Source organism: Oenanthe melanoleuca, chromosome 1A (assembly GCF_029582105.1).
Source record: "Oenanthe melanoleuca isolate GR-GAL-2019-014 chromosome 1A, OMel1.0, whole genome shotgun sequence".
Classification (NCBI taxonomy): Eukaryota; Metazoa; Chordata; class Aves; order Passeriformes; family Muscicapidae; genus Oenanthe; species Oenanthe melanoleuca.
This window is the reverse complement of record NC_079334.1, coordinates 68,560,222-68,572,532: the sequence shown is the minus strand read 5'-3', so window position 1 is coordinate 68,572,532 and position 12,311 is coordinate 68,560,222. Positions and strand designations below refer to the sequence as shown.

The following is a 12,311-nucleotide window of genomic DNA, read 5'->3' as shown; positions in this document are numbered from 1 at the left end:
TCTTGGAGGCCTCTCCAGCCACTTCCCCAGAAAAGGATGTTTTAATTTTTTAAAATCCTCACAAACCAAGTTTGTCAAAGGAAAACATAGAATAAAAACCATTTGTGGGACATTTTCATGTTAGTGCTGAGCAGTAACTCCAGGTGATGTCCAGAACTGCAGTTGGTGAGGACAGGAATGGTTTTTGCTCTTTTTCCCAAACCACCTTTGGTTTTATCTCTTCTAAAACACCTCCAGTGGCAGAGACTTTGCTCCAGAGCTTCTCCAACCTTAAGCATAGCTGTTGTTGGATTTTTCCCATCTCCTAAATGCAGATTTCCATGCTGCACTTCATGTTTTACTGGGAAAAGACAACCAGAAAAGATGATTATTCCCTGCTTACCTGCACAGCCTTGATGCATTTTCACCTGGGAATGCAGATTAAAGCATGCCCAGTCCCCTTTTGTTGTGCTGCCCACTGAGGGCAAACATTTCATTCCTTGGAGCTCCTCTGGCTCGATTTTTGGGGTTTTTTTGGTGGATTAAAATCTACTGGTTCTGAACCATTGAGGGGAATTCTTCCATCACATTTCACAAGTCTCCCTTGGCTCTGAAAGGAGGTGGTGATGAGATGGTATCTGCTGCCCTCCACTTCCTTTGCAGAAATTTTTTATTTTCCAAAGACTTGAGAGGTTGGGGGATCTTTGGGATTTTTTTTGTTTTGTTTTGTTTCTGATGGATTTCCTGTTTTTATTACTTACCCTTGTCCTTCCATGGGCTGAAAGCTGTTTTCTGCTGGAGCAGCAGCATTTTTATTCTCCCCTCTGGCAGTCCCTGAGCTGCAAACAGGCTCTGACCCAGCATGAGTCCAACCAAACCACAGCCAAATCTGTGATTCAGCCCCTCAGACCTTCCATGGGGCATCTCCTACCCATCCCTGCATCCCAGACCCTCCTTCCTCCCAAAACCAGCTGATCCTCCACCCAAAAAACATCTTTTTGTGGTGGTTTCATGGAAGGGGAGCACAAGCTGCATCCTCTGGGAGCCTGTGGTTTGTTTCTGTGTGACATCAGCTCTGCTCTTGTCCCTGCTGTGAGCAGCCACCAATTCCAGGGGATCCCATTTCCCTGCTCCACTTTTCTCTATTTCCCAAAGACTCCAGGAGTTTGGGTGTTTTTTTTTTTTTTTTTTTGGTGTTGGTTTTTTTTTGGTGTTGGGATTTTTTTTTGTGTGGGTTTTTTTTTCGGTGTGGGGTTTTTTTTTGGTGTGGGGTTTTTTTTGGTGTGGGGTTTTTTTTGGTGTGGGTTTTTTTTTTTTGGTGTGGGGTTTTTTTTGGTGTGGATTTTTCTTTTGGTGTTGGGTTTTTTTTGGCATTGGGTTTTTTTTGGTGTGGGTTTTTTTTTGGTGTGGGGTTTTTTTTGGTGTGGGTTTTTTTTTGGTGTGGTTTTTTTTTTTGGTGAGTGTGTCTGATGGATTTCCTGTTTTTAATACAATTGAAAGGCTCTGAAATCCATGCTTTAGATTAACATATGCCAGCTAGATTAGGGCTAATCAGGGCACAGGTCTGAGCAGATGCAGCGTGGGGCCAATCCCAGACCTGATTACAGCATCTCAGTGCTTTAATCGTCTCTCTCCAAGGGCAATCAGCCCCTCTGTGCTCGGTCTGTCCCCACCCCTGCAGCAGGAGCCTCCACCTCATCTGCTGAGGCCATTCCTGCTAATCCCACCCCCCAGCCATCCCAAATTCCCCCTTTGCTGGCTGCTCAGGGCTCACCAGCCCTTTTGGGGTGGTGGCTGGAGCTGTGCTCTGTGTCCAGGGGTGGTGGCTGTGCTCCCTGTGTGCTCTGATCTGCTCTGGGCTAACAACCCAATCACCTCAGGGCTTAGCTGGCTGGTCTGGAGCAGGGATTTGAGGTGCATCCCAGGCCAGAGCTCCAGCTCTGATCAGCTGGGATGTGCTGTGCTCTCCCAAGGGGTCTGCACAGGGCTGAGCTGAGCCCCCTTTCCTCATTTTTCTGTAATTCCCACTGACCAGAGAGTTCCCTGGAAGCTGAGCTCCATTTCCTCATTTTTCTGTAATTCCCACTGACCAGAGAGTTCCCTGGGAGCTGAGCTCTCTTTCCTCATTTTTCTGTAATTCCCATTGACCAGAGAGTTCCCTGGGAGCTGAGCTCCCTTTCCTGATTTTTCTGTAATTCTGGCCAGAGAGTTCCCTGGAAGCTGAGCTCTCTTTCCTCATTTTTCTGTAATTCTGACCAGAGAGTTCCCTGGGAGCTGAGCTCCATTTCCTGATTTTTCTGTAATTCCCACTGACCAAAGAGTGCCCTGGGAGCTGGAGTTGATTGACTCCAAATCTTTGATTCAGCCCCTCAGACCTTCCATGGGGCTTCTCCTCCCTTGGCCACCCTCGTGTCCCCCATTTCCCCCCATCCCAGACCCTCCTTCCTCCCAAAACCAGCTGATCTTCCCCAAAAAAACATCTTGGTAATGGAGCTGAGCTCCCTTTCCTGATTTTTTCTGCAATTCTCACTGACCACAGATCTCTCTGGGAGCTGAGTTCTCTTTCCTAATTTTTCTGAAATTCCCACTGATCAAAGAGTTCCCTGGGAGCTGAGCTCCCTTTCCTGATTTTTCTGTAATTCCCAGTGACCAGAGAGTTCCCTGGAGCTGGGAACCCCCTCCTGCCTCTGTGCTGCTGAACAACCAACCAAGAAACCAATTCCTTGGCTGGGTTTGGGGAGTGTGGCCACAACCCCTGGGCTGGGGGAGATCAGGAGGCTCTGGGAGCCCCAGGGGAGGAAGAAATAGGAATGTTCTATGGATATGATTGCCCAGCAAGAGATGCTAAGAATATAAAAACCATAAGTGAGATTGAAATGAGAGCAGTGTTTGAGTGGCTGAGAGCAACAATGTGGGTGCTTGAAGATCTTCTCCCTTTGTTAAGATGATACCAGTTGCTCCAAACATCCCAAAAAGCAGCAGAGACCCTCTCCAGGTGTGACAGAAGATAAGGTTTAGAGAAAAGAAAGCAGTGAAACATGGTAATGTAGCCATTTCTATAGGTTGTATGTAAATATTAGAGAATTTGTATCTTGTATTAGATTGGAAGAGGAGAATATTGAACACAGAAGGAGATTTAAGACTTGGTAGAAGGAGATCACTCTCTCTTGCACCCTTGGGCACCCTCTCACTCCCTTTCTCTCACCCCTGCACCCTCACCCCTGCTTTACCCCCTCTGTTATCTACTCCACATCCACCACCAGCTCCCAGAGTGGAGCTCACCCCCTGGCAGCAAGATTAACTCCTAAGCCTTCCTGTCTGCACTCAGAGTTATCCCAGGACACGGATTGTTACCAAACCAGTGCCCCTGGGGCAGGGCAGGGCTCTGCTCCTCATCCCAGAGGGATTTTCTGGGGAAGCCTCCCTCAGGAACCTGCTGTGCTGCCCCATCCATCCCATGCTGCTGCTCCTCAAAAAATGTTGGTTTTTTTTTTCCCCCCAGCAGAGGTGTGGATAGTTCTGAAATGTCTGAATTATCTCACTTGTCCAAATCCCAAAGGTGGAGGTGGGCAGAGGGATAATGCTGGAGTAAAACATGGAATTTCTCCCCCCAGCCTGCAGGATTTGCCCTTCCCCTGCCCTGCCCAGCTCTGCCCAGTGCTCCTTGCTGCTTTTCCCTCTTCCCACCATTGTTTTGTTGTCACCTTGGTTGTGGCTCTCCAGGACTCCTCCCAGCTCTGCCAGCTCCATCCTCAGCCTGGATTGATCTGCTGATTCCTGCAGCTGGGCCAGCCTTGGCAAAAGCTGTGTCTGCTTGGCTGGACCCACCCATGGTCAGGGAAGGGCTGAGAAATGGGGAGTGATGTCATTTCTGTGTTTGATGTGTCACACACACGTGGGACAGCCTGGGGCAACTTTGGTGCCATTTTGGTGCCATTTTGGTGCCATTTTGGTGCAATTTTGGCTTGGTGTGGGCTTGTTGGTGCCACAGTGCCCTTTCTCAGTGAGGGGAGGAGGATGCAGAGGGAGCAGTGCTGGAGACAGGTTTTTGCTGGAGACAGGTTTTTGTTGGGGACAGGTTTGTGTTGGGGACAGGTTTTTGTTGGGGACAGGTTTGTGTTTGGGGACAGGTTTGTGTTGGGGACAGGTTTGTGTTGGGGACAGGCTTTAATGGGGCTGATGGATGCACAGCAATGGGATCCCCTCCTGTGCCACTGGTGCTTGAGTGACCTGCAGAGTTACAGGGGATGGGGGAAGCCAAATTCATCCCTTCCTCTGCCCCACAGTTCCCAGTTCTGGGCAAATCAAGTGGAAATTGTGTGTAGGGAGATGCCTGGTGGGCTGTGGGGTGGCTGGGAGCAATCCCTGCCTCGGGAAAACTCATCCTGCTGGGTTTGAGCTGTACATCCCTAAACGTGGCTGGCTTGGGTTCCTCCTCCAAAAATGACATTATTTGGTTCCTCCTCATCCTCATTCCCTCCCCAGGGTGTGGGTCCCAACCCCATCCCTTCCCTGCTCTGGCAATTCCAGCCCAGCAGCAATTCCTTCCCCAATCTCCCCTTTCCCAATTCCCTGTGTCCTGTCCCTCCATCCCTTGTCCCCAGTCCCTCTCCAGCTCTCCTGCAGCCCCTCCAGGCCCTGCAATGTGCTGGAAGCTCTCCCTGGATCCTTCCCTTCTCCAGGGAACATTCCCAGCTCCTCTCCTGACCCCTGTGTCCCCTGTGTCCCTTGATCCCAAACCCCTGTGTGACCTCTCCTGTCCCCTGATTCCCTCACCCCAAACCGCTGTGACCCCTCTGCTGTCCCCTCTGTCCCTGTGTCCCTCACCCCAAACCCTGTGTCCCTCACCCCTGTGTCTCTCCTGTCCCTTGTGTCCCCTGATCCCTCACCCCCTGTGACCTGCTGTCCCCTGACCCCCAAACCCGTGTGACCTGCTGTCCTGTGTCCCCTGTGTCCCCTCACCCCAAACTCTGTGACCTGCTGTCCCTGTGTCCCCAAACCCTGTGACCTGCTGTCCCTGTGTCCCCTCACCCCAAACCCTGTGACCTGCTGTCCCTGTGTCCCCCACCCCGTGACCTGCTGTCCCTGTGTCCCCTGTGTTCCCTCACCCCAAACCCTGTGTCCCTCACCCGTGTCTGTCCTGTCCCTTGTGTCCCCTGATCCCCAAACCCTGTGACCCCTCTGCTGTCCCCTGATCCCTCACCCCCTGTGACCTGCTGTCCCCTGACCCCCAAACCCTTGTCATGTGCTGTCCCTGTGTCCCCAAACTCCCGTGACCTGCTGTCCTCTGACCCCCAAACCCTGTGACCTGCTGTCCCTGTGTTCCCAAACCCCTGTGACTTGCTGTCCCCTGTCCCCCACCCCTGTGACGTGCTGTCCCTGTGTCCCCCAAACCCCCAAACCCTGTGACCTGCTGTCCCTGTGTTCCCAAACCCCTGTGACGTGCTGTCCCTGTGTCCCCCACCCCCTGACTGCTGTCCTGTGTCCCCTGTGTCCCCTCACCCCAAACCCTGTGACCTGCTGTCCCTGTCCCCTACCCCGTGACCTGCTGTCCCTGTGTCCCCAAACCCTGTGACCTGCTGTCCCTGTGTCCCCCACCCCCTGACCTGCTGTCCTGTGTCCCTGTCCCCCACCCCTGACTGCTGTCCCTGTCCCCCACCCCCTGACTGCTGTCCCTGTGTCCCCTCACCCCAAACCCTGTGACCTGCTGTCCCTGTCCCCCACCCCGTGACCTGCTGTCCCTGTGTCCCCAAACCCGTGTGACCTGCTGTCCTGTGTCCCCAGGGCTGGTGCAGATCCCTGTCAGCATGTACCAGACGGTGGTGACCAGCCTGGCGCAGGGCAACGGGCCGGTGCAGGTGGCCATGGCGCCGGTGGCCACGCGGCTGGCGGACACGGCGGTCACCATGGACGGCCAGGCCGTGGAGGTGGTCACCCTGGACCAGTGACCTGCCCTCTCCTCACCCTCCAGAGACCCAATCAGGTGGCATTTGCAACGAAAGAACTTTTTTTTTTTTTTTTTCTTTTATTTTTTTTTTTTAAACGAGGAAAAACAGCAACAACAAAACCAAAATGCGTGTAAAGTGCATTTTTGTAACGCCACTCTGCTCTCTCTGGAGGAGCCAGAAGCCAAATTGTGATGGGACTTTGATTCTGAGGAGGTTGAAAAGAAAATAAAAATAAAGCCACCCTTTATATGCCCCGTGTGGGATCGAGCAGGAGGAGGTTGGGGGCACCCCCAGCCAGCACCGACCTCGACAGCAAATTAGGTATCAGAGATTTTAATATGGACTTTTATATTCCTTAAAAACCCACCCTGGAAAAAAAGAGTAACATTAAAAAAAAAATAAAAACAACAAAAAAACAAAAAGTTGGGGAAAAAAAAAAAAAAAAAAGACTCCTCTCCTGGGAAAAGCAAGAAAAAATGAAAATAAAAATAAATAAAAGAATGCATGTGTGACTGCAGGGGGTGGAGAGCCCTTGGTGCACACTGGAGACCTGTTCTGTTCCCTGCTCTCATCCCTGCCTTTTACACCCCTGGGGTTTTGGGGGTTCTTTTGGATTTGTTTTTTTTCTTTATTATTATTATTATTGTCGTTGTTGTCGTTGTTATTATTATTATTTCCTGGAAGCCTCTAAAGGGGCTCTGGCTGCATTCTCCCCATTTTTGGGTTTTTTTTTTTTTTCCTTTTCCCCACCTCATTCCCAGGATTTCCCAGTCCCTGCTGACCTCTCCTGCAATTCCCACTGGGAATTCTCCCCTGGAAGGGGGGATTGAGCAAACCCCACCCTGCTCCTGCCCTGTGCACGGTTTGAACCCCAAAATCCTTCCCAGGAGGGTTCCAAAAAACCCTTTGGGTGTGGGGGTGGGGAGTTTTGGGGAGGGGAGAGATTTTTTTTTTTTACTCAAACCCTCGTGCCCAACCCAACCCCCCTCCCCCTTCAAGCACTTCCCATGGGATTTAATTTTTGGGGGGGTTATTTTGGGGAGGTTTTTTTAATTCTGATTTCCAAGTTCTCCACGTCTCCCAGGAAGTTTCCAGATTCTTGTATTTACTTGTTTTATATGGGGGGGGGGGAAAAAAAAAACAAAAAAACCACAAAAACAAACCTATCAAAATATTCTTTGTACAGTTCTTCAGTCCGTTTTCTGAGGGGAGGGAGATTTTTCCATAGAAACAGTCCTGGTTCTCCAATTTATGAAGTTCCTTGGATTTATTATTATTATTATTTTTTTTTTTTTCTAATGATTATTTTTTTAATCGTCGTTGTGAAGATGTCGGTGGCTTTTCCAAGTCAGTGTTTCTTTGGCAATGAAATGAGGTTCTTTTAGTCCCCACTCCCCCCAAAAAATAAAATTAATAAAAAACCACAAAAACCAGGCAAATAGCAGAGCATGGACCCCCCTTTGTTTTCCCAGTGTCTGTTATTGCCTCATTCAATAAATTGTTACAAATGTGTCTACCCGGGTCTCCAACTCCTGTTTTGGGGGGAATTTGGGAATATTTGGGAATATTTGGGAATATTTGCCATCCCTCCCTTCCTGGAGGGTGTTTTGGGGTTTGGTCCCTCCACCTCCCATGAGGGGAAATTCCCATTTCATGTTTGCTGAGCATCACCAGGATTTTTTTTGGGTTTATTCTTTTTTTCTTCAATTTATCTCATTTTCATCTTCCTCCATCCCCCTTGGGTGTGGGATCCTCCCCCCTTGTCCCACCCAGGGCTGAGCTGCTTTTTGGGGTGAATCCCTCCATTCCTGATGGTTTTTTTTGGGGAGTGCAAACCCAAGGAGGAGCCAGGAGACGCAGGGATGGGTTTCAGCAGCTTTATTGAAGGACCTGCCTGGACCCAGGGAATCCTGCAGGGTGAGAGGAAGAGGAGGAGCAGAGGAGGGATGGGGCTGCATCCCTGGAGCCCCAGAGGGGTGACCTGGGGTTCTGGGGTGTCCCAGAGGGGTGACCTGGGGTTTTGGGGGGCTCTGGGGTGTCCCAAAGGGGTTTTTGGGGCTCTCTGGGTGTCCCAGATGGGTGACCTGGGGTTTTGGGGGGCTCTGGGATGCCCCAAAGAGGTTTTGGGGGGCTCTGAGGTGCCCCAGAGGGGTGACCTGGGGTATTGGGGTGTCCCAGAGGGGTGACCTGGGGTTTTGGGATGTCCCAGAGGGATGACCTGGGGTTTTGGGGGGCTCTGTGGTGTCCCAAAGGGGTTTTTGGGGCTCTCTGGGTGCCCCAAAGGGGTGACCTGGGGTTTTGGGGGGCTCTGGGGTGCCCCAGATCCCTCAGCAGGGCCGGGGGAGGTGCCCAGGGCTGGCAGACGCTGCTGCAGATTTTTAATCCTCTTTAATCTCTGATAAATAAACGGGTCGGGGCCTCCTGCTGGGGCAACAACCCAGACTGGAGGGGCTGGACTGCACCAGTAACCTTCACCTCATACTGGGAGAGACTGGTGGGGATGAATCCCTGCACCAGTAACTCCCAGTTCATACTGGGAGAGACTGGAGGGGCTGGAGCCTGCACCAGTAATTCCCATTTTGTACTGGGACAGACTGGAAGGGCTGGAGCCTGAACCAGTAACTCCCATTTTGTACTGGGAATAACTGGTGGGAATGGATCCCTGTACCAGTAACCTCCAGTTCAGACTGGGACAGACTGGTGGGGATGAACCCTACACCAGTAACTCCCATTTCAGACTGGGCCAGACTGGAGGGGCTGGATCCATTCCCTCCCCCAGCCTGGCTGTTACAGGGGGTCCCCAGGAATTTTGGGGGGTCTCTGTGTGGATTTTCTGCCTCTCCCCCCATCCCAGCACTGCTGCCCCAGGGAGGGCCTGCACTAGAAGGTGTGACCCCAAAAATGCAGGATTGGACCCCAAAATTCAGGTGGGTGCTGAGGATGAGGAGGGAGGTTTTTGGGTGCCGATCCCAGGGAAGGTTCTGGGGTCACTGGGGAATTTGGGGTGGAGCCTTTGGGGGGTGGAGATTTGGGGTGTGGTCAGGGGTGGGGGTGGGGATGCTCCACCCTGACCCCTCCCCCACAGGGCAGGGCCCAGGGCAGGGGGGGAGGGGTTAAAAAACCCAGCACGGGGAGGAGGGATGGACAGACTGGGAGATGGGCAGGGGATGGACAGACGGACAGACAGGTGGATGGACAGCCAGAGGAAAGGATGGTGGAGGGATGGAAGGATGGGCAGACAGACAGGAGATGGATGGATGGATGGACAGACAAGAGATGGGTGGATGGATGGATGGATGAACAGAGGATGTATGGATGGATAGACGGACAGACAGACAGACAATGTGTGTCCACAAAGCTGCTGGACGCGGCTGCAGCAATGGACAGACGGACAGACAGGGGATGGATGGATGGATAGATGGACAGACAGACAGGGGATGGATGATGGATGGATGGATGGATGGACAGACAGACAATGTGTGTCCGCACAGCCACTGGACGCGGCCACAGCAATGGACAGACGGACAGACAGGGGGATGATGGATGGATGGATGGATGGATGATGGATGGAGGATGGACGGACAGACGGACAGACAATGTGTGTCCGCACAGCCGCCGGACGCGGCCACAGCAATGGACAGACGGACAGACAGAGGATGATGGATGGATAGATGGACGGAGAGACAGACAGGGGATGGATGGATGGATGGATGGATGGATGGACGGACAGACAGACAATGTGTGTTCTCACAGCCGCCGGACGCGGCCGCAGCAATGGACAGACGGACGTTGGGCGTTCGTTACCTGGACGAGCAGCCGGACAAACAGCCGGACAGACACACGGACACCTGCGCCCCCCCAGCTGCCCTGGGGACCCCCGTGCGTCCGTCTGTCCGTCCCTCCCCGCCCCCCGCGGGGGGATGAGCGCAGCCTGCAGCCTAATCCAGCGTGATCCAATCCGGGCTTAGGGCAAAGCTGCGCAATCAGCCGGCGCTGCCCTACATACCCTGCCCAGCCCCTCACCCAGCACGGCCACAAACCGCCACAAACCGCCACAAACTGCCACAAACCGCCACAAACTGCCACAAACACCGCCACAAACTGCCACAAACTGCCACAAACTGCCACAAACTGCCACAAACTGCCACAAACTGCCACAAAAACTGCCACAAACTGCCACAAACTGCCACAAACTGCCACAAACCGCCACAAACTGCCACAAACTGCCACAAACTGCCACAAACTGCCACAAACCGCCACAAACTGCCACAAACTGCCACAAAAACTGCCACAAACTGCCACAAACTGCCACAAACTGCCACAAACTGCCACAAACTGCCACAAACCGCCCTGCCCGGCCGGGACACCCGGGGGACAATGGGGGACAAGTGGGGGACACGCAGGGGACACACGGGGGACACACAGAGACACGCAGGGGGACACGTGGCAGCCACCACCGTCCGCTGCTTCACCTGTGCCTCAGTTTCCTCCCTGCACGGGGCTGGGGTGGGGTCTGGGATCAGGGGTGGGACCTGGGGATAGGGCTGGATTCAGGAGCAGGGGCTGGATCTGGGATCAGAGGTTGAATCTGGAGCAGGGGTTGGATCTGGGAGTGGGGCTGGATCCAGGGCTGAGGTTGAATCTGGAGCAGGGGTTGGATCCAGGGCTGAGGTTGGGTCTGGGATCAGAGGGTGGATCTGGGATCAGGATCAGGATCTGGAGCAGGGTTGGATCTGGGGCTGGACTGGATCCAGGAGCAGGGGTTGGATCTGGGAGTGGGGCTGGATTCGGGGCTGGATCTGGGGCAGGGGTGGGATCCAGAGCAGGGGCTGGATCTGGGATCAGGGGCTGGATCTGGGGCTGGGGTTGGATCCGTGGCTGGATCTGTGGCTGGATCCATGGCTGGGTTTGGGGCTGGGTTTGGGGCTGGCTCCGTGGTTGGGTAAGGGGCTGGGTTTGGGGCTGGGTTTGGGGCTGGCTCCGTGGCTGGATCCATGGCTGGGTTTGGGGCTGGGTCCGTGGCTGGGTTAGGGGCTGGCTCCGTGGCTGGCTCCGTGGCTGGGTTAGGGGCTGGGTTTGGGGCTGGCTCCGTGGCTGGATCCGTGGCTGGGTTAGGGCTGGATCCGTGGCTGGGTTTGGGGCTGGCTCTGTGGCTGGGTTTGGGGCTGGATCCGTGGCTGGGTTTGGGGCTGGCTCCGTGGCTGAGTCCCCAGTCCCACCCCCCAGGCCCTGCCCAGACCGGGATCAGCCCCTGGCACTGGAGTCACGCGGGGACAGCGGCCGTGCTGCTCCAATGACCCCCATCCCACAGATCCCATTTCCCTGCCGTGGAGACGGGCTGGGATGCCAAATCCCCCCCATGCCACACCCACAGCACCCCCCAAACCCTCCCCAGACCCCCAGGGCCCTCCCAGCCCGGAGCAGAGCCCTGGGGGCTCGCGTGGGTGCCCCGGGGCCGTAGTTGGCAAGTCTAGAACCACCGGATCCTGCTGCTCACCAGTGTGAGTTCTACCATTGCCAAAGGCAGCCCCGGGGCTGGGGACACGAGGGACACGCGCTGCCAGGCCTGGAAAGCTGCAAAAAAAACAGGAAAAACGATGAAATACCATTTCAGAAAACCCCACCCGCAGCTGCAGATCCCGCGTGGGGACAAGAGGAGCGGCGTCCGCCCAGGTTAAACACGGCCTGGCCGAGCTGTCCCCACGGGCCGGGACACCACCTCGATGTCACCAGGGCTGGGGTGCGATCCCAGAGGGGTTTCCACCACCCCACCCCACCCCCGGCGCTCCTCCGCCCCCGGCGCTGCTCTCCCCGCCCTCTCCCATATTGGCACTACACATAATTGCTCAAAAGCTCCAATCAAAGCAAAAATGTGCTAGTGCCAAAACGGGCCAGGCGGCCTCGGCGACGGCCCCGGGGGCTCGCGGGTCTTTCTCTGCTCTGTTTATGGCCCTATGGTAATTCACTGACCGCGGGGTTGCACAGTGAATTCTACCAGTGCCATACACAGAACAGGAGTAGCGAGCTCGCACCTCCCTTTTTGCCCTTGGATTTGCACCCAAATCCTCCACGAACAGGAGTAAAACACCCTCCCAGACTCGGAATGGCGACAGGAAAAAGGGGAATTGATGATTATCGATTGGCAAAATGATTCGGGAATGGGTGGGTGAGGGGAGAGGGTGGGGAGGATCCGGTCCCCAGCTCGGCTGGTGGGTTTTTTGGGATGGGGATGCTGGAAGCCATTTCCCAGCCTTTGCGGGGTTATCCAGGAATTCCAGCCCCAGGTCCACCACCCACAAACCCCCCAAAATGGTCCCAGACCCCCAAAATGGTCCCAGACCCCAAACGTTGCAAAGATGGTGCCACACCCCCAGAGTGCTGCAA

General features: G+C 54.3%; 1 protein-coding gene across 1 annotated transcript in view; it reads left to right on the top strand.

Annotated features, from left to right (window-relative positions):
* The window catches only part of NRF1 (nuclear respiratory factor 1), a 62,821-nt gene extending 55,768 nt beyond the window's left edge, over nt 1-7,053 (top strand). The window contains exon 11 of the mRNA XM_056482318.1: nt 5,764-7,053. Within this exon, the coding sequence (XP_056338293.1) occupies nt 5,764-5,927 (164 nt within the window). The 3' untranslated portion in view covers nt 5,928-7,053. The remainder of the gene's footprint in view (nt 1-5,763) is intronic.
* Nucleotides 7,054-12,311: the final 5,258 nt, after the last annotated feature.